Raw genomic sequence first — 26,430 nt, 5'->3', positions numbered from 1 at the left:
TCTTATCACTGTATTGCTTTCTGAAACTCGTTCGTAATTTGAAGTGTTGAGGGGATTATGTTGTATATCAAAGAAATTTATGTGAGCACTACTCTGCCGGTAACGAAGAATGGAGAAAGTTATGGTGGGTAGGTGTGTGCATGTGACAGACCGACAACCGTCGACTGGCTGAACAATGAATTGATTAACTGAAATACTGCTGCGGAAATTAATCCAAGAAACTCTAAAAATCCCCATGTCTCGCAAGATAATTATCAAAGAGGGTGAAGAAGTTGATTGTATGGCGATTTTGCAATAAGTGAAAATAAGCGAATTAAGAATTTAATAACATTTTTATCAATATCTACGTTTAAGGTAGGTCCTGATTCAAAAAAAGCAATCATACTTAAAGCTATTCTTAGAAAAAAAAGAGTTGAGGTAAGTGATAAGGAAGCCATTTCCTTTGCCTCTCCATCTCGTATACATTGAAGATTGCAGCAAAATTGCCTAGTGTGAATCAGGGCTGCGAAGTCTAGCCGGAGTATTAAGCCGTTGTCGGAGATCGGTTCGAAGTCCGAGCTAGCATGCTCAACTCCTAACTAAATCCCGACTCCCGCTCAATGGTCCGAACTCCGATCGACTCCGCAGCCCTGGTGTGATTCAGGACTACCATAGCGGGAATCTAAGGACCATCTAATGGCTCGTTCATCGCCTACAACTATTCAAGCAGCAATTGCTGGCTTATTATCTGGCTGGCAATATCTACTTATGAATCAAAAGCACAATGACTCTGTGTGAACCATTGAAAGATTTGCATTGCTTGTGTTAAAAATTAAAAGATCAGGTGTTCCTCATTGACAATTTTATTTTAATTCAATAAGTGTGCAAAACATTAAATTCTAAAAAAAAGTTGACGCAATTATGGAAGTAAAGAAAAACCTTAAAATAAAAATTCTTAAAACATCCGCTCGCACCGGTTTAATATGCGATTTATATTAAAATAGAATTTATTCGAGTACATTGTAAGTGATTGGAAGCAAACTGCAGGCTAACAGGAATGAGGAACCTCTGTAAGAACAAAAACAAAAATAAGAAAAAACAATTATTTTAGAATTTGTCAATAAGCAGACTTATAAGGAAAACTTAGGCATAGGATAGGTCGAAAAGAGGGTGCAGATATTAATCCGCCCCATGCCACCATGGACATACACCTAAGGCAGTAATCGGCTTGTTGTGTGCTCTAAAAACTAGAAACTAACCTTTAAAAACAAAATTTTAAGTTAGGAATTCCGTGCTACTTGCGTTGGCACCACAACACTTCACGCATTCCGTGATCGCCCGGATCTCCGCCTGCATGACCGTATTATGGTCAGGCAGTCTAAAACTGATCTCAGTCCCTGGGTTCTAAATGTAAACCCCCAGGCCCACTCTGTCCTCTAGCTTTGATCCATCCGTGTAACATGATCTTCCAAATGGTAATACTAGGGTTCCGTCAATCCAAGACTGTGCCGATGGCAGCAGTGCCTCGGCTTAGACATAAATTTATATCACATACGGCAGAGTCTCTGATCTTAAAATTCAAAGTCCTCCGTCTATCCGTTCGTCGATTGAAATTGCGATAGCATTCGAAAGACTAATGGGATGGGTCATATTGGGACTCGAGAAACCTGAAATGATCAGAAGAGCTCGTTGTCTGGATTTGCAATGTAGACATCCATACTCGATGGGTTTATGCTGTTTGCTCAAATTCCTCTTTAATTGTCGTCTAAGTTATACCGTTCGAAACCTCTGCCGTTCTATTTCGTCCCCCTGTGGTCATATCGATTTTCCGACGATGGTGCTCTCTGCTCATACCTTCAATCCTTGATATTCTCAAAGCACCAAAATAGATAATATGTCCGTTGGACCTGCTGGAATGTTTCTCACTACACTTCCTCTTCGCCATACTACACATACGCCACGGGATAACTATGAGCACCACAAGGGCTGGAACTTTGAGCCCCGATCTGTGTGGTGTTCATTGTTATCACGAGAAGCTTAGCTTGAAGATACTGGGCGCATCCACAGGTTGCGGATAGTGGAATGTTCCATACAAGTAGCTGCAACGGCAGTCGCGGAAAGCGATATCGATCGGAGAGTGTCAGTGAGAGGCCGGGCGGCACCGGCTCTTGCACAAATACTAAGTGCCTATGATGTTCGATATGGCAAGTCGGGTTATTAGCGCCTTTAAATAGCCAATGGTCACCCTGTTCACGCGTCGATCGGTCCTTTGGACCAGAACGAGATTGCTCACCTAAAGGAGCTGGACGAGGATCGCCACCTCCACATGGAAATGTGGCTATAACAATAACAACAACCATATTACCCCAATCCCATGGCAACCGGTTGTACGTACCGGATAGACCCGATGGAGTCCTTCATCGGCAAGGGCCGCCGCCTCAGCGTACACACAATACACTGATAAAACAACAACAGCCACCATACTATTTGAGGACATCGCAAACACGTCCCTCCAGCCAGGCCTGAAACGCTGGGTCGCGAATTATCTAAGTGGTCGCCAGCCATTTGTGGATATCACCCCAAGACGGGGTAATATCTCTGTTTAATTGTTTTAACTTTTGATATTCTGTTTTAACTGTTTAACCTGTACCCATCCTATCCTAGACCAATCTTATCCTGGCAAAGAAACCTTGCTGAGCACGTATAAAGCAATTGGACGATCTGTGGTAAATTAAGCAGCGCCAATTTGATCTCGCCAGCTCTATGACACGCAGTGATATCATATTCAGATTTGTCAGAATGTCACCCTTCGAACTGCGACGAGCTATCTCCTCAGTTCTCAAGTGGACAACCAACATCAGGAGACAAAGATCCTACCAGTGCGAAGACATAACTACATGCTGTCCAAGCTATACCGTTTGGGCTGTTATCGCAGAGACCATTCAAATCATCATCTTGTGAATAGATATCCACCGCCCACGAAGACTTAAGGTAGATCTACATGATCTAGAGCGTGAGGTTCAGCGCTGCAAGAGAGAACCTCTAGATCAAGCGGCATATCCAGCAGGTCTAGACAACATTCATGCAGACACGATAGCTACCGTTTGAATGAAGTCCTTGGAGGACGACCGTCTCCCATTGCACCAGAAGAAATTGACCTCCACCGGCAAACCAGATTAGTTCTGGCTCAATTACGATCCGGCAGATGCAGCCGCCTTAACTCCTACAGAGCATGGATTGATGCCGATGTGCAAGATGTATGTTCCGATTGTGCCTAGGGACCACAAGACACATGCCACCTGTTTAGATGCCCAGCCAGACTCACTCGACTCAGACCCAGATCCCACTGGTCGCACCCCATGTTAATCGCAGAGTTCCTGGATCTTGACACTCAATAGCATCAAGAAGGCGAAAGATAGAACACACCAAACTGCTACAAAAACAACAACCACCTTACACCATACCATGGTAGCCGGTTGTACGTGCCGGATTGACCCGATGAAGTCCTTTATTGGCAAGAGCTGTCGCCTTAGTGTAAAACACACTGTTACAACAACAACAACCATAACTCCAATGCATATGTCAGAATAGGGTCGATCAACCTTTCGTACAGCCAGAGGACAATCTCGATTCAGTGAAGACGATGTTCCTTAATAGAGTCCAGATACGAAAAAAGTATTCACCTATAATCCTGGGCCTACTCCCGGCAATTGGAGGACAGTGGCGTAATAGGTGATAACTCTAACTCTTACTGCTACCCATTAAACCTTCAAAAGCCTGCCTCCCTCAGAGATGAGAGTAATGTCAAAGGCCTGCCATTGCAATGGCCAGTATGGCCTCCTGGCCCAAGGTCATGGTATCTCAGCAAAGATACTTGCAGCGCTCCTTCTTGAAAAATTCGGCCTTATGGCCCTGGCAACCCAGCAAATAACGTAGTCATATTAGCAAGCAACTGAGGTGGTTTCTACTCCTTGAAAATATCGGTCCCTAAAACTTGCCCACCCTGCACCACATAGTAAAAGTTCATGCTCTATACATGTCATTGTCATAGAAAGCTCTTACCCAACCAAAAAGTTGACCAAAGGGTGAATTTATGATTCAGTACAGTTCAGTAGCGATCGAGACACATTGGTGTGGGTTGTCCTCTGCAAAAAACTAGCACTAAACCTTGAGCATTATCCCATGCTCTGCTTTGTTATCCTAGAAATCGCCTATCCCACCAACAAGCTCGCACAGCAGTGGGCTCACGGATTCGATAGCAAGGACAATACTCATCACCGGTCGATTCCGGGCTACCATTTCAGCCGCCTCATTCCCCGATACAAAAATGTTTCCTGTATACCTTAACTAGTCTCGACCCCACATCGCCTGATGTCAGCGTCTTAAGGACCCTTGACTGTCCACGTGTACCGTGATAATTCGACCGGGAAACCATTTCAAAGTCTTCAGTGAAGAGTTAATTCGGTGCCCTCAAGATCGCCTGAGTCACGCTGAGTGCCGTTCTAGATTCCCTAGTTGCTTTATATAGACTCCTGCCCTGATGCCTCATTCAACCTAGAATCATTAGTTGTTGTTGTTGTTGTAGCCACATTTCATATGGAGGTGACGATCCTCTTTAAACTCCCGTAGATGAACAATTTCGTTCCAGTCCAAAGACCGATCGCTGCGGGAACAGGGTGGCCATTGGTTATTTAAAGGTGCCAATAACCCGCTTTGCCATATCGAGCATCGATAGCCACTCAGTATTTGTGCAAGAACCTGCCACCCGGTCTCTCACTGGGACTCTCCGCTCTATACCGCTGATTGTCCGCGACTACAGTTGCAGCTCCTCGTATGGAGCATTGTACTATCCGCAACCTGTGGACGCGCCCGGTAGTTCGCAGCTAAGCTTCTCGTGACAAAAAAGAACACCACACAGATTGGGGCTCAAAGTTCCAGCTTGTGTGATGCTCGTAATTATACCGTGCCGGGGTTGCTGTTGTTGTTGTAGTAGTGCGTTGTACACTGAGGCGGCAGCCCTTGCCGATGAATTACTCCATCGGGTCAATCCGGTACATACAACCGGCTGTCATGAGCACCAGGTAATTGGCCAGAGAAGTCCACCGCAGCATTGCCCCATTGATTGTGGCAAGAACTTGCTTAATTCCCCCAATAATCGCTAAGGCGCTTTCTAGTTATTGAGACTAGTTTCGAAGGTAATCGCCACGTGGTATCGTAACACCTGTAATGTAGGGGGATACTTTACGGTAGAGTGTAGATACCACCATGGCGCAGATATTAGCATGTCGGCCTATGACGCCGAACGCCTGTGGTAGTTCCTGTTCTTAAGCTAGCGACATTTTAAGCCATGTAAACGGCATAGTACCCATATAAAAACTTGTCACCCTGCGTCACGCCCTTCAGTCTCAGCTATAAAAAGGCGGTCCCTTGTCATTAAGCTTAATCTGGAATCGTTCAGCACTCATTGATATGTGAGACGTTTGGAATGCTAGTGAGAAAATTGCGATAGCCACCAACTCTAGCACGAGAGGAAAGGGGTAACCCTATGTACTGGGGAGGATCTCCGTTTCTGTACTGTCCTCGGGTAATCGTTGGTCGCTTTATAATGAATTTCGTAGGTCTATCTGTAGCGGCGAAGTTCTATAAGGCAATGCCTAAGTCCTAGGAGGCCACCATAGCGCAGAGGTTAGCATGTCCGCCTATGACGCTGAACGCCTGGGTTCGAATCCTGGCGAGACCATCAGAAAAACAAATTTTAAAGCGGTGGTTGTCCCCTCCTAATGCTGGCAACATTTGTGAGGTACTATGCCATGTAAAACTTCTCTCCAAAGAGGTGTCGCACTGCGGCACGCCGTTCGGACTCGGCTATAAAAAGGAGGCCCCTTATCATTGAGCTTAAACTTAAATCGGACTGCACTCATTGATATGTGAGAAGTTTGCTCCTGTTCCTTAGTGGAATGTTCATGGGCAAAATTTACAATTTACAATGCCTAAGTCCTAATCCTCGGTAGAGGGTAGCAATCATGTTGGTAGATAAACAAGTTTCGACCGGTTTTGTTATTAATTGTTGTTCTTAATAACTTACTGTCTGTGTTTCCCCATCCAACAGTCACTTTTTGTTTGCGATTTTCCTCTTTAAGCCATACGCGCAAGGGTTCGAAATATTCCAGTAAAGCCGAAGGGTCCATGATAGTTTCACCGGTAAACTCTTTTAAAACTTCAGTCCAATGACGAGAACTGCCAGCTGATAGGAAGTGTCTAAAAATAAAGAATAAGAAATAAATTTTGTTATTTCAATTTTCCAAGAAAATGTTATCAAAATTTTTGTTGGGTTTTTAAGAAAAATATGCCTATTTTTTATAATTTTTGATAAAATTCTAGTTATAACTAAATTGACACAAAAATATTTTTTTAAGAAAATTTGGGAAACTGATTTTATAAGAAACAAAAATTCGTAATAATATTGGGTTGCCCAAAAGATAATTGCGGATTTTTCATATAGTCGGCGTTGACAAATTTTTTCACAGCTTGTGACTCTGTAATTGCATTCTTTCTTCTGTCAGCTGTTACTTTAAGCTTGCTTTAGAAAAAAGTGTAAAAAAAGTATATTTGATTAAAGTTCATTCTAAGTTTTATTAAAAATGCATTTACTTTCTTTTAAAAAATCCGCAATTACTTTTTTGGCAACCCAATAATTTCATTTTAATCCGATGTTTCGGCGGCCTTCATCTAACCGTTATCAAGGCTTTTTTTTTGTTTAATGTTACCAAGCCTGATAACGCTTGGACAATGTTAACCAAAATATCGGAATTAAAACATATCAAAACTATGAACTTTCAATTCTCTTACAAATAGAACATTAAACAACAGCACACAATTTAATTTTCGTGGAAAATGTTTTCGAAATTTAAATTTTGTGAAGTTTAAAATTTTACAGAATTTTCATTTTTTTATAACTTACTTAAAAGCATGACCAGCTTCTTTACTCTTATAAATATCACAATTGTCCAATGTCTTGTGTGGATTTCCGGCTTCATATTGTCCAGCCTTTTGGCACAATGATTTATGGAACTGAAATTGGAAAATATGAGCAGCAAAGTAACGCAGATATTCTACATCAGCCGATAAATGATATTTTGCTGGAGGATCAAAATCTTTATCATCACGATGTACTGGGGGCTCAATGCCTGTATACTCGGACCGCATTTGCCAAAAGGCACAATTCCAGGATGATTCTTTGAATTCATTGCGAAAAACTGAATAACGATATTTGTCCATTATATAGGCAAAAGGAAGGAAGACAACTTTTTTCAAGGACTGAAAGCAAAAAAAGTGTAATTTAAATCTTATACACCAAATATAGATGGACAAGCCCCTCACCGTTCTAAATAATTCATTGATACGCGACTCTTCATCCAATTCAGGCTCTGGCACCAGACCAATGGCATGTAAATGCTTTTGCGAGGACACCGACAAGGCTATAACATCGCCTACAGCCTCATGAAAGCCTGGATTGGGTGCATCACGAAAGACAGTTGGCTGACTCTCATATAGCAAATAGTATTGAATGTGTCCCAACTCATGATGTACCACATACAAATAGTAGGTATCTACCTCGGTACACATTTTGATGCGAACATCACTATCCTCATAAAGATCCCAAGCAGAGGCATGACACACAATGGTACGATCTTCGGGTTTTTCCAAAACACTTAAATTCCAAAATGAATGTGGCAAGGCACGCATGCCCAAGGACTGGAAAAATTCATCACCCAACTCAAACATTTTCTTAACAGTGTAGCCCTGTTTTTTCATTTCCGCAGTGACATCAACAAACTCTTTATTGGGGTAGGGTTTAAGCAGTTCTATGATTTGATCCCATTGCTGACCCCACATGTTGCCCAGAAGATGCATGGGAATATTGCCATCGGCAGCCACTACCTCAGGTCCATAGTGATTCAAAAGGCGTTGGCGAACGTAGCCATGTAGTTCGCGATAGAGTGGTAAAATGGCTTGATAAGCCGCATCTAAATTTTTCTCAAAATTGGGATCTTCATAGTGATGAATCCAGTACTCAGCATTCGAGGCATAACCTGTATGGAAACAGATAAAATAATGATTTTAATATTGAATGTCGCTTCAATTTTAACCCTAGAAACAGGAATCAAAATAAATCCATGGACCCCTCAGAATCCAAAAATCCTTACAGATGGACAAGTATCTCAATCCATGCAATATGGATTCAGATACTATAATCCACACGGGGGTTTTTGTCCCTACAACGGACTTTAAATTCATGAAGGACTTCATTGGGTCAATCCGGTACGTGCAACCGGCTGCCATGGGATTCATAGGGGGCAAATACACACACTTTATTGCACATTATTACGTGTACAAGAACATACGCTTATGGGCTTGGAAATAGGGTTTAAATGGGTTAATATGCCCACCACTGACCCATGGGGTGCATGCTCCTATCCCACTTCCCCTCCAACGGACTTACCATTCAATTTGGCTGCTTTGTTAATCAGCTCAACATATTTAGCAAAATGTTCTCTCATTGGTGTTCCAGCCTTATCGTGCCATTCCTTCCAATAATGAGCCAGCTCTTTGGGATCACGACTATTCGAAAGGCGCTCCTGTATATGGGGTTCCAAACTCAAGCTACAATCGCTGGCATCTTTGTAGGAGCACACTTTGGTGCTGGCATAATTTGATTGCATTTTACTGATGGCATTTTGGAATGTATCAAAGTCATGGGCATCCAAAATATCTGCCCCTATTTCCGAAGAGTATTGAGCCAACCTTTTTATACATGGATCTGCAATCTCCTCATAATGGTGACTCCGCACCAATTGGACGGCTTTAACATTCTCCAAAGCATTGCGAGCACTTATGGCAATCATATGCAAACGATTCTCTTCGGTTACATTGGTGTTGTATTCGTAAACAGCCAGATTTTCAAGATGTTTACGTTGCCTTAAAAGCTCTCCTTGGTTTTCGAAGAATTTTTGAATTTCTGGAAATTCAGCAGAACAAGAATCTGGCGCAGCCAAAGCAAGATTAAAAAGCTAAAAAAAGATAGGCAAAGTTAGATTGTGTTGAGTGTTCGAGTGGTTACGTATTGTGCCCGAAAAATGTAATAACTTACCTTTAAAGAAAGTAGGGTCAAACACCCTATCCAAATGAAGTGTCGCATTTTGATATCACCTCCTATGGTCACTGCTATTAAAGCTTAGCTCTAAGATGATTGAATTGAGAATCGTACCAAAAGCCGGCAGTCGTCTTCCAATCTTATCACCACTCACAATGCCGGGTGATATGGTAATGCTAGGCTTGCAAAATATTCAACCTGCTTATCAAGCAAACGATTTTTGTTTATTTCTGTTCATTTGAACGGCAAAAGCCGGTATGCAGTTGCTAATAATTATCAGTTGTATTGAGACCGGTTTAACTGAGGGCGATATACAAGTCTAAGGCTTTCGATTAAAATAGACTAAGTCCACAACGAAGTTGAATAAAATAAAAGGCACAAAAGGTTATTATTTAAGACCGAAATTTGTCCATTAACAATCTTTTTGGTGTTTGGCCCCTTCTGAGATATAAAACCATAGTCAATAACACTACAGAATTTCGGCAATGACATTTATTAGCAAATAATGTGGCAAGGCATGAGGGTTGGTATATGGGGTACACTTAGATAAGGTAGAGTCAGCTGATGAAAATTATAGAGCAAAGATTTTAGAAAGTGTAGGAAGTGAATGGTTGGTGTCAGTGAAGTGTAACCGCTGCATGAGATGATTACATATCCTATCGTGGTGTAGCTTGACGACAATGAGGGAGTCAATTTCGGCATATTCGATGTGAATTCCCCGGGTCTCGTTATTACAATCCAGGAAACAAAACTGACCAAACTGACCGCAAACACTAGACCAATGGTATCGTCAAGCTGTGTCTACTGTTAAGTAACTTTTGAATCCAAGTAGAAGGGATGACGTGAGCTCGTTGACGTAATAGTGACTGACACGAAGAGATTCACAAAGTTGTTCAACGTCAATTTTTGACCATCTTGGGAGTAGACAGAGTGATCCGGATACCGAAGCCAAGGCTCTTAAAGAACCCCTCCTCCAGAGCCTAATTGGAGAATAACCATTTGCTAAGCTCTACCGTAGATTGACTAGCATAATGACTGTTTTGTCGTTATATGTTGGCGTACATGAGCAGAGAATATGTGAAAAAGAAGATAACAACAAAGAGAATGAAAACAAAAATCTGACATCTTCATACCGTCAAACCTGGGCGGCTGTTAACAGCTGCTCGCGTGAGACCACCTTTTATATCCGTTTTCTTTGTTTGTGTGCTATGGCTCTTAATCATGGCGAAACAATTAAAGGTGGTCTCATTTATACAACAACCACAGATTATTGGGTTGCCCAAAAAGTAATTGCGGATTTTTCATATAGTCGGCGTTGACAAATTTTTTCACAGCTTGTGACTCTGTAATTGCATTCTTTCTTCTGTCAGTTATCAGCTGCTACTTTTAGCTTGCTTTAGAAAAAAGTATATTTGATTAAAGTTCATTCTAAGTTTTATTAAAAATGCATTTACTTTCTTTTAAAAAATCCGCAATTACTTTTTGGGCAACCCAATATATGGTGCAATTCGCCATCTTGCAATCAAGCTGATCAACGTTTTGCCAACACAGGTAAAGAAATTTGTGTGCATACGTGAGCAAAGAATGTGCTAGAAGGAAGATAACAACAAAGAGAATGCAAACAAAAATCTGACAGCAGCTCGCTTGAGACCACATTATTAAATCCGCCTTGCCTCTCAGGGTAGTTTCGTTGGGGGTAGATTTTTGTTGTTGTGCTAATGACGCTACCTCATTTTCGATTTGCAGACGCATTGCGACATTCGACTAGATTGTGTTTGAACGCTTACGCTTTTAAACAATTTTCGACAAACGCAAACGCTGACAGATTGATTTAGGGCTCTCGATTAAATAATATTATTGAGAAACAGCTGTTTATATCTTTTGTTGATCATAGAAATGGAAACCCCAAGGGAAAGCCCCGAAAATTACAATTGTGAAATTCCACAACAAGTTGCAAGTTTTGCTTTTAGTTTGTATTGTATCCTGTTGTGTGTGCTTGCTCTGCATGGATTAAATGAAATAAAATGTAAATAAATATGCTATTTAATCACAATTTGCATTCAGAAGTTAAACTAAGTGGCCGCCCGCCTGGACCACAACGAAACTTACTAAAGTGTAAAATGTTTAATTAATATTTGGTGTGGAGCCTACACTGGAAATAAATTAGAACTACATCTTTGAATATTCCTACCTATCTTCTGCATAATTCAAGACTTTACATTTCCTATTTAATGTTGTTGGAAATGTCTTCGTTACTGGAATCGGAATCAATTAAAACATTTGTTATATTAGATGTTGAAGTGAATGACAATCACCAACTTCAATTTAATCAATGTTCCTTAACGGAAATATGTTGTTATGCTATTGCCGCCAAATACTTGGAAAACAAAATCATCAATGGAAGTGAAAAAATGAAGACGCCAACATTACCAAGGGCCATGCACAAACTCAATTTGATGATTAATCCTTTGAGGAGAATTAATGCCAATACAAGAACCGGTATGTAGAATCGTACGTATGTACCTATGTGATTCATAATAAAAACAAAAATATTTATAATGAGTTCAGCCATATTCAGACGGAGGTTGATAATATACTTAGGGCTCTAATATACATATATACAGTTTAGATTGGCCATATCCCAAGATATTTTTTATTGTTTCTTCTTATATTATAACTTCTCAAATAATACAAACAGCATGCCTATATCAAGGGAAGGTCGGTGGACACTGTCCTGCACGAGGTTGTGCATAAAATAGAAGAGTCCTTCGATGCCAAAACGTACATTTTGGCGGAATGCATTGACATCGAGGGGGCTTTCAACAATGTGCGGAGCGACACACTGATCCAATCCTTAGAACAGTACCGGGTGGACCCGGTACTTAGAGACTGGATAAACCATATGCTAAGGAACAGGTGGATAAATTGCGAGTCTCATGGCACAAATATAAGGGAGAAAGTGGCACAGGGGACGCCGCAGGGGGGCATTTTATCGCCACTCTTATGGGTGACCACCATAAATGACCTATTACGGATGCTGACTGAGGAGGGATTTTAACCCGTCTGCTACGCAGACGATGTTATAATACTTCTAAGAGGTAAGGATCCGAACGAGCTATGCAGAAGGGCCGATAGGGTCTTGCATATGGCATATGACCCAGAGGTCTCAATGTTAACCCAGAGAAGACTGAAATATGTCTGTTCACGAGGAAGACGAGGTGGGCCAATTTAACGCACCACGTTTCCTCAATAAGACGATTTCGATATCTGACAAGGTCAAATACTTAGGTTTGATCTTGGACAGGAAACTGAATTGGAAGTGTCAACTTTCAGGAGCGTACTGAGAAGGTACACAGATGTTGGGCACTATGTAGACGGGCCGTAGGCTCGAAATGGGGCTTGAATCCAAAGATAGTACACAGGCTCTATAGGAGCGTGATTAGACCAATACTTACTTACGCTTCAGTAGTTTTGTGGACTGCTATACAGGTTCAGAGAACATGTTGTCTTGGCATATGCGGAGCGATGAGGACCACGATTACAAAGGCACTGGAGACAATTCTAGATATCCGACCTATTGACATATAGATTAAATGTGAGGCAGCCACTGCGGCTATGAGACTTAAGGAGATGGGAGAATGGATTGAGGATGGGAGCAGCTCATACCATCGCGGTATAATTAAGGCGACGATAGAAAACCTGGAAGGACGGGAAGAGGTTTCCGATCGGATACCTAGAACCTTGAAGTCAAGTGCGTGGCACTGCTGCCATCGGTACAGTCTTGAATTGACGAAACCCTAATATTGCCATCTGGAAGATCGTGTTACACGGATGGATCAAAGCTAGAGGACAGTGGGGCCTGGGGGTTTACATTGAGAACCCAGGGACTGAGGTCTGTTTTAGACTGCCTGACCATAATACGGTCCTGCAGGCGGAGATCCAGGCGATGCGTGAAGTGGTGTGGTGCTAACGCGAGGACGTCGAGTGTGAACATCTTTACCGACATTAAAAGTAAAGGTCACGAACAGTCTTGCAGTGTAAGAAGGAGATTAACGCCTTCTCTCAGGATGGCAAAATCCGCATCGTTTGGGTGCCGGGCCATAACGGAGTAAGGGGAAATGAAAGGGCAGACGATTTGGCCGTGAAGGCCAGAGGACTGCCGTCAATAAATTTGATTAACCCGAAGACTTTCGCGTCGACGCAGTCCAAGTTAAGAGAGTGGGCGACGAATACGCATGCAACATTGTGGAACAGCGAAACGGTCGGTAGGATAGCGAAAATCCTATGGGAGATCCAAATCGTGGGAAGACGAGGATATTTCTGAAAGGAAGCAAGAAGGAGGTCAGTATAGCTATTGGTATCATAACGGGACACATAGGACTACGAGCTACTGCCTTAATTGCATGTCCATAGTGGCATGGGGCGGATTAATAATCTGCACCCTCTTTTGAACCTAACCTAAACTATATTATAACTTGCCATTTTTTTCTCAAATGATACTATTTGCATTTTAGGTTTAGATAATTATATGCTGGAAAATGAACCGCCTTTCAATGATGACACTGCAGATTGTATACTAAAGTTTTTAAGTCGTTTGGACAAGCCAATTTGTTTGGTGGCCCACTATGGTTGGGGCCATGATTATCGTATTTTGCGTCATGTTTATGAAAAGTTAAATCGGGTAAGTTGAACCGCGAGCTGTATAACATTGGCATGGTTAAACCTATCAAAATATGACGATTGTGGGCTTGGCCATGTTGTTACAGTGAATGAAGAAGCCCGTGCCTAATTTCTTCCTCTAGTTTCCTAATCCATAAGGTTTTCTGTAATTTTTTGCATTCCACATAAAACATACTCATTTTTTACATTTTAGAACTTTCCCTCTGAGATATTTTGGGTGGACTCATATTATGCTTTACGGGAAATTGATAAATTCTTGGGAAAACCCTTGCAGCCAAGTAAAGAGAATATTAAGGAAAATGAAAATAAGGAAACTCCACTAACAATGGAGAACAACAATCCCAATTTGAGTACTCAAATATGTGATGAGAACACAAGCCCAGCAACTAAAAATTGTAGCAATAGTGACACAATAGAAGAGACTCCTTTAAGTCGTCAAACACTCAATGAAACAACTCCAACACGTGCAGTGAATTGTGAAAAAAACTCTGTGCCTAAGCCAAGCAAAACGAATACAGCACACACCGATAACATGCTTAAAAACAAATCAAAACGCCAATTAGATTTTGGCCATATAGAACGTTACAGCTATAAATTGGGTAGAATATATGAAGCGTTATTTGAAGATGCCCAATGTGGAGATCTTCATCAAGCCGAGAGGGATGTTCAAATATTGGCGCAAATCATTTTGCGTTATGGCCAACATTTTTACAAATATGCCAATGAAAACAAAAAGACATTTGATCAGATTCCCATGCTGGGACAACAAAAAACTTTTGAAAATATTTAAGACTGTTGATACAAACTATATTAAGCACGAATAGTAATTATTGTGATAGTAAAGTTTTTTTTAAAACAAATTTTATACTTTTATCCTTTTTATGTATTTTTTCTTTTTTGATAATTGTTATTAAGATTTTTATTAATCAATTTTTTTGGTGCAATTAAAGTTTTTGTATTTGTGTTTAATTTATTTTTATTTTGAAACTTTTTTTTTGGGCAATATTTGCAAAAACAAATTTTAGAGTTCTCATTGTAAATAATGAGGAAAAATGGGGCACTGGATAACTAAGAGCACCACAAAGGCAATAACTTTGAGCTCCGATCTGTGTGGAGTTCATGTTGTTTTTGACGTAGCAGTGTGTTACACTGAGGCGACAACGATGAAAGACTCCATCGGGCCTACCTGATACGTACAACCGGCTGCCATGGGGTTGATGGTGTTCATTATTAACACGAGAAGCTTAGCTACCGGGCGCGTTAACAGGTTGCGGAAATTGGAATGCTCCATACGGATTAGCTGCAATTGCTGTCGCGGACTATCAGCGGTATCGAGCGGAAAGTCTAAGTGAGAGGCCGGGCGGCAACCGTTCTTGCATATATATATATACTGAGTGCCTACGATGCTCGATATGACGAGGCGAGTTATTGAGGCCTTTAAATAGCCAATGGCCATAATGTTCCCGCGATGATTGGCCCATTGGACCAGAACGAGTTTACTTATCTATAGGAGCTAGACGAGAATCGCCACCTCCACATATAGACATACGGCTACAACATCGGGGATAATCGCAAAACAGTTCAAATTTTTTTACGAAAGTCCATTTTAAGTTCCTGAAGGCCCAAGCCCTAGTACCGCCTATGGCGAAACAATTTAAGGTGGTCTCGTTGACAAACAACCATAAATCATATGGTGCAATCCGCCATCTTGTCATCAAGCTGATCGTCGTTTTGCCAACACACGTAAACAAATTTGTGTGTATACGTGTGCGTACATGGCCAGAGAACATGCAAAAAAGAAGACAAAGAGAATGCAAACAAATATCTGACATCTTAATACTGTCAAACTTGGCCGGATGCTAACAGCTGTTCGCGTGAGACCACCTTATTAAATCCGCCTTGAGTACCGCCCAACAAAACAACCATTTCCCCTTGAAATTAATTTCATGTGGAGGGGGCGACCTTCGTTAAGCTCGTTCTAGTCCAAAGGACGACCGATCGCTGTGGGAACAGGGTGGCCATTGGTTATTTTAAGGCGCAAATAAGCCGCCTTGACATATCGAGCATCGTAGGCACTCAGTATTTGTGCAAGAGAGCATTCCACAATCCGCAACCTGTGGATGTGGATGTTATTGTTGTAACAGTATGTTGAGCACTCAGGCGCAGCACTTTGCCGATAAAGGACTTAATCGGGTCAATCCCGTACGTACAACCGGCTACCATGGGATTGCCTGGTGCCGTGGTAATCACATCATAAGCGCAATATGCACCTCTGGCGAAATTTTCGTTACCATAAGATATGTATTGACATATCCTAAACGAAATTTTCGTTACCGGTACCGTTACGAAAATTTGGTTTTCAAGTACACAACTCCAATGAAAATTTCTTTGCGTAACAGGGTGACACAATAGGCATTGGAGAATTTTTACTTGCAACTATAAATGAAAATGTGTAACCCCGTTTACACTGCTCATTAAATCCCCAGTTAAGGCTCTCGTCAGCTGATGTTATAAAGAGAAAACAGATGATCGAGCCATTAAATCCGGATTTAAAGAGCATTGTTAAAGGGGCAACATGAAATGAAGTTATTTACAAATAAAAACGATTAATTACAGCGCATTTGTACTTTATTAGCCAAAATTGAGACAAATGTGGAGTGGAGGATTATGGCTAAACGAACACCTTTTTCCTTATCTAAATTATCTTCTCGCCATTCTTGACTATAGTCAAGAATCCCTATAGGCGTTTGAAATGGCAGCTGAGTGAATATCCCTATTCGCCAGCATTGTGCCGTCGTAAATTTTATCAGTGTTTTCCTGAGCTTTTTGAATCGTTTTTCGAGGGAGACATAATGAACCATAGGACCGATCGCGCGATGTTATTTAAAGGCGCCAGTAACACGCCTTTTCACATTGAGTATCACAGGCGTATCAGGTGTCTATATCAGGCACTCAATTCCACTAATCTGTGGACGCGTCCGGAAGCTCTCAACTGAGCTTCCCATGAACATCACACAAATAAGAGCTCAGTTCCGAGGAGTTCTGACTCGCGTGGTGCTCATAATTATCTCGTGTATCAAAAAGGTGGTCTCAAAATACATTAATTTTCAGCTAGTGGCAATTGCCCAACAACAAAATATTGAGTACACTATCTGCCAAAATCTGTGATTAGTGCAACTCCGATTTTGTGTATGTTACTAGTTCGCGCCATTTTTAGTTGATTATGTGTGTTATAGTTAAGAACTATAACACACACACAACCAAAACTCGTTTGACAGATAGTGCACTTCGTGAGAAAAAATTGTACTCAGCGGTTTACGGTACACTACCTGGTAGTTATATCATGGGTGGTCTTTCGCGAACAGTTGTTTTTCGCTTTAGAAACTGGTGGTCAGCAAACTAAATCCAGCCTGGAGGCCAGGAATGAACTTCGTACACAAAAGCCTCAACAGTAACTGATAAAGGGACTAAACACCTACAATTTGGTGTATAACATGTCTCCGGGACACACTATGTTCCAAACAAAGTTTTCAGATTTCTCTTTAGAAACTTGTGGTCAATAAACTAAACTTGTGGTCAATAAACTAAACTTGTGGTCAATAAACTAAACTTGTGGACAATAAATATAACGGAACCTAATAGAGGGACTGAACACTTACAATTTGGTGTATCACATGTGTCCGGGACACATTATGCCCCGAACAATGTTTCCAGATTTCTCCTTAGAAACTGGTGGACCAGTTACCTATAGTACTAAAAATAAAACACTGCTCTCTTTTTAATGTTCGTGTCACCTTGTCACCTCGATTACTCGAATTTTGATTGGAAAATCGATAATTATATAGTTTATTAATCGAAAATCTGTTATCGGTTTGTGTTTTAGCGCCACATTCACGGATTGGCATAATAATTGTAAACTAAAAAAACAAACTAACAAACTAATTAAAAATGGATGGCATAATTGTCGACAAACAAGCGCCCCAATTTAATATGGATACCAATGGTCGCCGCAATTTTATACGCTTTTATAAATCATTGGGCGAGGTAAGTTAAAGCGACTGAAGGAATTTTCCAACCAAAGGCAATCACAAAGGATCCTCCTATTTCCAGAAACCCTTAACTACCATACGCTTCTTTGACCACACCGATTCCTATACCGTTCACGGTAAAGATGACACTAACCTCATAGCCCGCATGGTTTACAAGTCCACTGCTTTCATCAGCGAAATGCTGCCAAATGATTCCGACTCCATACCTTATATTACCCTGTATAAGAATAAATTTGAGTCGGCAGTGCGTGAACTGCTCTTGGTGCGCAACTATAGGGTAGAGGTCTACGTGCGTCGTTCTAGTGGCTCAGACTGGAAAGTTGAATATAGGGGCTCTCCCGGAAATTTATTACAGTTTGAGGATATAATTTTCTCCAACAAAGAGGAGTTGGTGGGCAATAGCATTTTATCGCTGCAGCTTCGCATGATCAATAATCAAAGAAAGGTGGGTGTGGCAGCAGTGGAGCAAAATGACTGCTTGTTTCAGGTTTTGGAGTTTGTCGATGATGATTTCTTTACCGAATTGGAAGCAACTGTGGTGCTATTGGGACCCAAGGAATGTTTGTTGCCATCACAGGAAGGAGAGGTGAGGATGTTTAAGTGTTAGTTAACCATAGTTTTCAACTTCAAACTTCATTTTCAGTATGAAGCTGTTAAAAATCTGTTGGAACGCAATGGTATTATGGTTACTGTGGCCTCAAAATCCCAACAATCTGCCGAAAAAGGAGATCTTGTGCAAGATCTAAATAAACTTTTGAGATTCAGTAAAGGCCAACAGGAAGATGCCACTGGAATGGCAGAACTTACGCTGACCATTGCCATGGAGGCCTTAAAATTAGTCATTAAGTATTTGGCCCTAACAAGTGATGCTGGAAATCTGGGCCATTATCAAATCAAGCAACTGAATTTAAAAAGGTGTCCAGTATAATAAAATTATAGGGTTTTTTTTGTTAACTGTCTTTCCTGATTACCCTTTTTAGATTTGTGCACATGGACGCTGCTGCGGTTAGTGCTTTAAATGTTCTACCTAAGCCTGGTACTCATCCCTCCTCCCCCTCGTACAGATGGCAAAGTGTTTTGGGAGTTTTAGATCGTTGTCACACTCCCCAGGGTCATCGTCTTATGGCCCAATGGGTGAAACAGCCCCTACGTAGCCAAGAGATACTTAACGATCGTCATAATATCGTACAATGTTTACTGGAATCTCCCACAACTTTAAGTTCTCTACATGAGGACTATTTGAAGCGTATACCCGATGTATTAATGCTGACCAAGAAATTGTTGCGTAAAAAGGCCAATTTACAAGATATTTTTCGTATATACCAGGTTATGTTACGCACTCCCAAAGTCATTAATATTTTGCGTTCTCTGGAAAATGCCACCATAAATAGTGTCATTTGTGGTCCTATGCAAAGTTTTTTAGAAGATTTATCCGGGTTCAAACAGATGGTTGAGCAAGTTATGGATTTTGATGCCATAGAGACGGGAGAGTATTTGGTAAAGGCCTCTTTTGATACTGATTTGCGAGAAATGAAGCAACGCATGACACGTTTAATGGAAAAAATGGAAGACTGCCAAGAGAAGGCTTCACGAGATTTAGATTTGGATAAGAATTCTTGGGTAAAATTGGCAAATGTGCCAAATTTCGGTTATACCCTACGCATAACGCTAAAGGATGATACGGCTTTGCGCAAGAACAAGGATTACAAAATTATTGATGTCCTCAGGGGTGGTATACGCTTCACCACCGACAAGCTTACCAAAATAAATGAAGAGTTTGTGGCCCTCCGAGAACAATATGAAGAACAACAAATGGCAATTGTGGAGGAAATTATTAAAGTAGCTGTTGGTTATGCTGCTCCACTGACAAGTTTGAATAATGAATTTGCCCAGCTGGATTGTTTGGTTAGTTTTGGCATAGTGGCGCAGTCAGCACCCATACCCTATGTAAGACCTAAAATGTTGGAGGAGGGTTCTGGCGAGCTGGTATTGAAAGATATAAGACATCCCTGCTTGGAACTGCAAGAGCACATCAATTTTATAGCCAACAGTGTAGAGTTTAAAAAAGGTGAGTGGTGATATAAATGATGAGAACGAAAAGGAAATCATAAGGAAACATATGAGGGGCATGCTATGATTTCGAAAGTTACATATGGACAATTTTGTTCTATGAAATTTTAAATTTTCTTTAAAACATTTAAATTTTTATAAATTTTTCAAATTTCTTTAAATGTTCTGCAAATCTTTCAAACTTTAACAAAAATTTAAATACTCTTCATAAAAATGTACATTTTTACGAAATTTTAGAAAATCTAAAATTTTCTATTTTTTTTGTAATTTCTACAAAATTTTCAAATTTCTGCAAACTAACTAATTTATACAAAATTTAAAAAAAAATTTCTAATTTCAAAAATATTTGTAATAATAGTTTTAAATTTCTAAAATTATCAAATATCAACAGAATTTTAAAATTTCTGTGAATTGAGAATTCATTGGAGGATATTGTCCGGCTTTAGTCCATTTTGTTCAATGCTTTCTATTCAAAGAATAGCAATGCAGTACGGCAAACTGTGTGATACTGATAAAAAGCATTTGATCGGCTAACCGTATCGCGATTTCTGATTTGCCATGAATCTTCATCTAAGGGATTCGTCCAATCGATTGTGGTGCTTTATATACCAACCCAATTAGAGCAGGTTGTAAAGCACACATCTGAATTTGGACAGGGCTCTTAAAGACGACTTGCTCCCCAAGCGCAATAGAAGTCAAATAAATTTTCCAATTTGCACCAAATTTTCAAAATTTCTAAAAAAATTCTAATTTCTACTACATTTAAAAATTTCTGTAAAATAATAAAATTTCTTAAAAATTAAAATTTCTTAAAAATTTTAAAATTTTTACAAAATGTTTCAAATTTCTACAAAATTTTCAAATTTCTACAAAATTTTCAAATTTCTACAAAATTTTCAAATTTCTACAAAATTTTCAAATTTCTACAAAATTTTTCAAATTTCTAAAAAATTTTTTAAATTTCTACAAAATTTTCAAATTTCTACAAAATTTTCAAATTTCTACAAAATTTTCAAATTTCTACAAAATTTTCAAATTTCTACAAAATTTTCAAATTTCTACAAAATTTTCAAATTTCTACAAAATTTTCAAATTTCTACAAAATTTTCAAATTTCTACAACATTTTCAAATATCTACAAAATTTTCAAATTTCTACAACGATTTCAAATTCCTACAAAATTTTCAAATTTCTTCAAAATTCTCAAATTTCCACAAAATTTTCAAATTTCTAAAACATTTTACAAAATTTTCAAATTTCTACAAAATTTTCAAATTTCTACAAAATTTTCAAATTTCTACAAAATTTTCAAATTTCTACCAAATTTTCAAATTTCTACAAAATTTTCAAATTTCTACAAAATTATCAAATTTCTACAAAGTTTTCAAATATCTACAAAATTTTCAATTTCTAATTTTTGAAATTTTTAGAAAATTTGAAATTTCTACAAAATTTTCAAATTTCTACAAAATTCAAATTTCTCCAAAATTTTCCAATTTCTACAAAATTTTCAAATTTCTACAAAATTTCAAATTTCTAAAACACTACAAAATTTTCAAATTTCTACAAAATTTTCAAATTTCTACAAAATTTTCAAATTTCTACAAAATTTTCAAATTTCTACAAAATTTTCAAATTTCTACAAAATTTTCAAATTTCTACAAAATTTTCAAATTTCTACAAAATTTTCAAATTTCTACAAAATTTTCAAATTTCTACAAAATTTTCAAATTTCTACAAAATTATCAAATTTCTACAAAATTCTCAAATTTCTACAAAGTTTTCAAATATCTACAAAATTTTCAATTTCTAATTTCTGAAATTTTTAGAAAATTTAAAATTTTTAAAAAATTTCAAAATTCTACTAAATTTTCCAATTTCTTCAAAATTTTCAAATTTCTACAAAATTTTTAAATATCTACAAAATTTTCAATTCTCTACAAAATTTTAAATTTCTACAAAATTTTCAAATTTCCACAAAATTTTCAAATTTCTACAAAATTTTCAAATTCTACAAAATTTCAAATTTCTAAAACATTTTACAAAATTTTCAAATTTCTACAAAATGTTCAAATTTTTACAAAATTTTCAAATTTCTACCAAATTTTCAAATTTCTACAAATTTTTTAAATTTCTACAAATATTGCAAAAGCTTTAAGAATTTTTAAATTTCTTCAATATATTCACATTTCTATTGTACAAAGTTTTCCCCTATCTGTAAGCTATGCTTTTCCCAAAGCATGTGTTTGTGTGCAATGGCAGATTTTTTTGTCTACACAATTACACAACTCACATGGCATACACGTGATTCTGTGCATTTGTTGAAAGAAAGAAGACAATGGCAATTTGTGGGGTGTTTTGGGGAAGGGGTAGACCCCCAGAAAATTGGTCCCGAAAGTGGGTATTTGAATTCCATAATACAATGGTCAGCAAATACGTCCTATTTGGGTGGTGTTATGGGGTTGAAGTAACCCCATAGAAAAGAAAAATTTTCCCGAATATGGGTAGGTTTTGGTGGAGGGGCCGCCCCCTAGGTACCCTATCCAATTTTTTTGTTTTGTTTTTAGGTTACTATAATAGAGCGCACAAAATTTCGCTTTAAATCGCATAACCCATCGCCGAGATCTGGCGTTTCTGAAAAATAGTTCCATTTTTAATTTTGAGTGGTGTTTTTGGGTTAAGGGGGAGGGTGCGCCCCCTTCTGAATTATAGCCTATGTTTCCTTACAGACCACCCTATCTGAGAAAATGTTGAGTTCGGTTCTGGCCTTTTTGAGTCTATACGAAACAAACAAACAAACCGAGTCCCATATAGTCGTGATTGGCTTATATGAACATTTGGGGGGTTTTGGCGGGTGGGATACCTCCTATACTTCAACCTGATTTTGTATGTCAGATTCGTAATCTACTTCCGAATACCTTTTATTTGCGACCTATATTGATATAGACGTTCTGTTTGTCTGCTTCTTGTGTACTTGAACACAATTTTTAATACCATATTCGTATTCCACTCTTCAATACCTTTCATTTGATATCCATATTGTCCTTATCGGTCCACCTTTGATTTTAGGTAGTGTTTTTGGAGTAACGGGGGAGGGTCCGCCCCCTTCCGATATCAACAAATTATAAAGCCTCGTCCTTCTTCCTGACCATATTCGTAATCTACTCCGGAATACCTTTCATTTGAGTCCCATATTGTCATGATCGTCCAATATACATATTTTAGGGGATTTTGGGTTTGGGGCGGCCCCCAGTTACTTGGACCCAATTTTTAATATGAAATTCGTACTCTACTCCTAAATACCTTTTATTTGAGTCCCATACTTTCCTGATTTGTACACTTTTATTTTTGGGCAGTACTTTTCGGGTAAGGGGCAAGGTCCGCCCTCCTTCCGATATCAAAAAATGATATAGCCTATCTTTCCTTCCAGGCCAACCTACACAAGGTAATCGGTACCGCCGATTAAAAAGTACACATTTTTTAAGAAAACTTTCAAATTCAGACAATACTACTCAAATTTTTACCAAATCACTCAGAGATGCATCCTGCCTACATTCCTGAGTTCCTTGACTTCGCGTATTTTTCCCAGTTTCATTCATTAACATTTCTAGAAGCGTCCTATCACCCAGAGTTTGTCAAAAAAAAAAAAACAGTTGTTATCATTTCGACTTTGTTCCTTTTAGATATCTGCAACATGTTGATCATAACTGGCCCCAATATGGGTGGTAAATCCACCTATATACGCTCGGTGGGCACAGCCGTTTTAATGGCCCATGTAGGCAGTTTTGTGCCATGTTCCGAAGCTACAATATCTATGGTGGACTCCATACTTGGCAGAGTGGGGGCCAGTGATAATATCATTAAAGGTCTAAGTACCTTTATGGTGGAGATGATGGAAACCTCAGGCATTATAAGAGTAAGAAAAAAATTATTCGGATAAGAATAAAAAATTAATCTTTTATAATTTTAGTCTGCCACTGATAAATCTTTGGTAATTATCGATGAACTGGGCAGAGGCACCTCCACTTACGAAGGCTGCGGCATAGCATGGTCCATAGCTGAGTAAGTAGTTAGATTAAAGTTTGTTACTTTAGACATTGTTAAGTGTGGATATTCCCCCTTTCCCTTCCAGACACTTGGCCAAGGAAACAAAATGTTTTACTTTGTTTGCCACTCACTTTCATGAAATTACCAATCTTTCGGAAACCGTGGACACTGTCAAAAATTGCCACATGGCTGCTGTGGCAGATAATGAAAACTTCACCTTGCTTTATCAGGTGCGTCCCGGTGTCATGGAGAAGAGTTTTGGCATTCAGGTGGCCCGTTTGGCAAATTTTCCCGAAAATGTGGTACAAAATGCCCAACAGATTTACAATGAATTCGAAGATGAACATGCTGCCAAGCAAACGGAAGAGGATAAAGGACTTTTGGAGAAAATCAATAAAGCCATTGAAAATCTATCCACCACCGGCAATAATGTGGATATCAATGAAAGTGATTTATCCAAATTGGTGGAACAATTCACTCAGGACATAAAAAAATTGGATAGTGAATATTTCAAAAGTGTTCTAGCCACTGCCGGTGGTATGGCCAAGTAGAATATTTAAATCTTGGTTAAGAGATAAAGAATTTTGGAAACGTTTGCCAATCCCATAGCTGTATAACTAAGTTACGTTTTGTATTGCTCAGTATTCTTTTATTGTTTAAGTATTGTTTTGTTTTAAAAACATAGTTTCACTTGTAAGTGAATGTTTTTTCTCTTCCAAGGCAGTTTTTGACCATACACATGATCTACATTTTTTTATATCAAAGTTTCAAGCTAAAAATAAAAATTGCAAAATAAATTTCAAATTGACCGACTATTGTTTTTTGTGCAGTAAAAAAAAAAATTTCTTCGTCTCAAACTTTTCTGCTCAAACTTTTCTATAGACAAGTTTGCTGCTCAAACTTTTCTATAGACAAGTTTGCTGCTCAAACTTTTCTATAGACAAGTTTGCTGCTCAAACTTTTCTATAGACAAGTTTGCTGCTCAAACTTTTCTATAGACAAGTTTGCTGCTCAAACTTTTCTATAGACAAGTTTGCTGCTCAAACTTTTCTATAGACAAGTTTGCTGCTCAAACTTTTCTATAGACAAGTTTGCTGCTCAAACTTTTCTATAGACAAGTTTGCTGCTCAAACTTTTCTATAGACAAGTTTGCTGCTCAAACTTTTCTACAGACAAGTTTGCTGCTCAAACTTTTCTATAGACAAGTTTGCTGCTCAAACTTTTCTATAGACAAGTTTGCTGCTCAAACTTTTCTATAGACAAGTTTGCTGCTCAAACTTTTCTATAGACAAGTTTGCTGCTCAAACTTTTCTATAGACAAGTTTGCTGCTCAAACTTTTCTATAGACAAGTTTGCTGCTCAAACTTTTCTATAGACAAGTTTGCTGCTCAAACTTTTCTATAGACAAGTTTGCTGCTCAAACTTTTCTATAGACAAGTTTGCTGCTCAAACTTTTCTATAGACAAGTTTGCTGCTCAAACTTTTCTATAGACAAGTTTGCTGCTCAAACTTTTCTATAGACAAGTTTGCTGCTCAAACTTTTCTATAGACAAGTTTGCTGCTCAAACTTTTCTATAGACAAGTTTGCTGCTCAAACTTTTCTATAGACAAGTTTGCTGCTCAAACTTTTCTATAGACAAGTTTGCTGCTCAAACTTTTCTATAGACAAGTTTGCTGCTCAAACTTTTCTATAGACAAGTTTGCTGCTCAAACTTTTCTATAGACAAGTTTGCTGCTCAAACTTTTCTATAGACAAGTTTGCTGCTCAAACTTTTCTATAGACAAGTTTGCTGCTCAAACTTTTCTATAGACAAGTTTGCTGCTCAAACTTTTCTATAGACAAGTTTGCTGCTCAAACTTTTCTATAGACAAGTTTGCTGCTCAAACTTTTCTATAGACAAGTTTGCTGCTCAAACTTTTCTATAGACAAGTTTGCTGCTCAAACTTTTCTATAGACAAGTTTGCTGCTCAAACTTTTCTATAGACAAGTTTGCTGCTCAAACTTTTCTATAGACAAGTTTGCTGCTCAAACTTTTCTATAGACAAGTTTGCTGCTCAAACTTTTCTATAGACAAGTTTGCTGCTCAAACTTTTCTATAGACAAGTTTGCTGCTCAAACTTTTCTATAGACAAGTTTGCTGCTCAAACTTTTCTATAGACAAGTTTGCTGCTCAAACTTTGTTGCTCAAACTTTTCTATAGACAAGTTTGCCGCTCAATCTATTCTATAGACAAGTTTGCTGCTCCAACTTTTCTATAAATATGTTTGCTGCTCAAACTTTTCTATAGACATGTTTGGTGCTCAAACTTTTCTATAGACAAGTTTGCTGGTCAAACTTTTCTTTAGACAAGTTTGCTGCTCAAACTTTTCTATAGACAAGTTTGCTCCTGACACTTTTCTACAGACAATTGTGCTGCTCAATCTTTCAATAGAAAAGTTGCTGCTCAAACTT

At 38.8% G+C, this 26,430-nt stretch overlaps 3 protein-coding genes across 4 annotated transcripts; 2 read left to right on the top strand and 1 right to left on the bottom strand.

Annotated features, from left to right (window-relative positions):
• Positions 1 to 826: 826 nt before the first annotated feature.
• On the bottom strand, positions 827 to 9,595 carry LOC106085099 (angiotensin-converting enzyme-related protein). The gene is made up of 6 exons (XM_013249136.2): positions 9,131 to 9,595; positions 8,483 to 9,050; positions 7,360 to 8,072; positions 6,941 to 7,296; positions 6,065 to 6,237; positions 827 to 1,047 (listed from the first exon to the last, which is right to left on the bottom strand). Exons 1-6 carry the CDS (start codon positions 9,176 to 9,178, stop codon positions 1,028 to 1,030), a joined length of 1,878 nt encoding a protein of 625 aa, XP_013104590.2. The 5' UTR covers positions 9,179 to 9,595; the 3' UTR covers positions 827 to 1,027.
• Positions 9,596 to 10,618: 1,023 nt separating this feature from the next.
• On the top strand, positions 10,619 to 14,782 carry LOC106082054 (uncharacterized). 2 transcript variants are annotated; one of them, XM_013244362.2, is made up of 3 exons: positions 10,619 to 11,159; positions 13,648 to 13,814; positions 14,007 to 14,782. In XM_013244362.2, exons 1-3 carry the CDS (start codon positions 11,030 to 11,032, stop codon positions 14,601 to 14,603), a joined length of 894 nt encoding a protein of 297 aa, XP_013099816.2. In that variant the 5' UTR covers positions 10,619 to 11,029; the 3' UTR covers positions 14,604 to 14,782. The 2 variants fall into 2 exon arrangements, with proteins under 2 accessions (XP_013099816.2, XP_013099815.2); XM_013244361.2 differs by having other exon boundaries at positions 11,079 to 11,632.
• A 2,915-nt stretch (positions 14,783 to 17,697) lies between these two features.
• On the top strand, positions 17,698 to 24,745 carry LOC106082040 (DNA mismatch repair protein spellchecker 1). Its single transcript, XM_013244346.2, has 7 exons — positions 17,698 to 17,857; positions 17,924 to 18,448; positions 18,506 to 18,777; positions 18,843 to 19,930; positions 23,615 to 23,847; positions 23,902 to 23,993; positions 24,064 to 24,745. Exons 1-7 carry the CDS (start codon positions 17,762 to 17,764, stop codon positions 24,527 to 24,529), a joined length of 2,772 nt encoding a protein of 923 aa, XP_013099800.2. The 5' UTR covers positions 17,698 to 17,761; the 3' UTR covers positions 24,530 to 24,745.
• Positions 24,746 to 26,430: the final 1,685 nt, after the last annotated feature.

The sequence above is a fragment of the Stomoxys calcitrans genome, chromosome 3 (assembly GCF_963082655.1).
Source record: "Stomoxys calcitrans chromosome 3, idStoCalc2.1, whole genome shotgun sequence".
NCBI lineage: Eukaryota > Metazoa > Arthropoda > Insecta > Diptera > Muscidae > Stomoxys > Stomoxys calcitrans.
Note: the sequence above shows the minus strand (reverse complement) of the source record. Positions and strands in the feature narration are given on the sequence as shown.

What these genes read in the sequence shown, in the direction of transcription:
- LOC106085099 (XM_013249136.2), bottom strand. Translation starts at nt 9,178, where the DNA reads ATGCGACACTTCATTTGGATAGGGTGTTTGACCCTACTTTCTTTAAAG. An exon ending in TGACCCTACTTTCTTTAAAG is followed by an intron (nt 9,051 to 9,130) that starts GTAAGTTATTAC and finishes ATCTTTTTTTAG; the next exon opens with CTTTTTAATCTTGCTTTGGC. An exon ending in GAAGCTGGTCATGCTTTTAA is followed by an intron (nt 6,238 to 6,940) that starts GTAAGTTATAAA and finishes CTTTATTTTTAG; the next exon opens with ACACTTCCTATCAGCTGGCA.
- LOC106082054 (XM_013244361.2), top strand. Translation starts at nt 11,365, where the DNA reads ATGTTGTTGGAAATGTCTTCGTTACTGGAATCGGAATCAATTAAAACA. An exon ending in TAATGCCAATACAAGAACCG is followed by an intron (nt 11,633 to 13,647) that starts GTATGTAGAATC and finishes TTTGCATTTTAG; the next exon opens with GTTTAGATAATTATATGCTG. An exon ending in TTTATGAAAAGTTAAATCGG is followed by an intron (nt 13,815 to 14,006) that starts GTAAGTTGAACC and finishes TTTACATTTTAG; the next exon opens with AACTTTCCCTCTGAGATATT.
- LOC106082040 (XM_013244346.2), top strand. Translation starts at nt 17,762, where the DNA reads ATGGATGGCATAATTGTCGACAAACAAGCGCCCCAATTTAATATGGAT. An exon ending in TGCCATCACAGGAAGGAGAG is followed by an intron (nt 18,449 to 18,505) that starts GTGAGGATGTTT and finishes CTTCATTTTCAG; the next exon opens with TATGAAGCTGTTAAAAATCT. An exon ending in AAACCTCAGGCATTATAAGA is followed by an intron (nt 23,848 to 23,901) that starts GTAAGAAAAAAA and finishes TTATAATTTTAG; the next exon opens with TCTGCCACTGATAAATCTTT.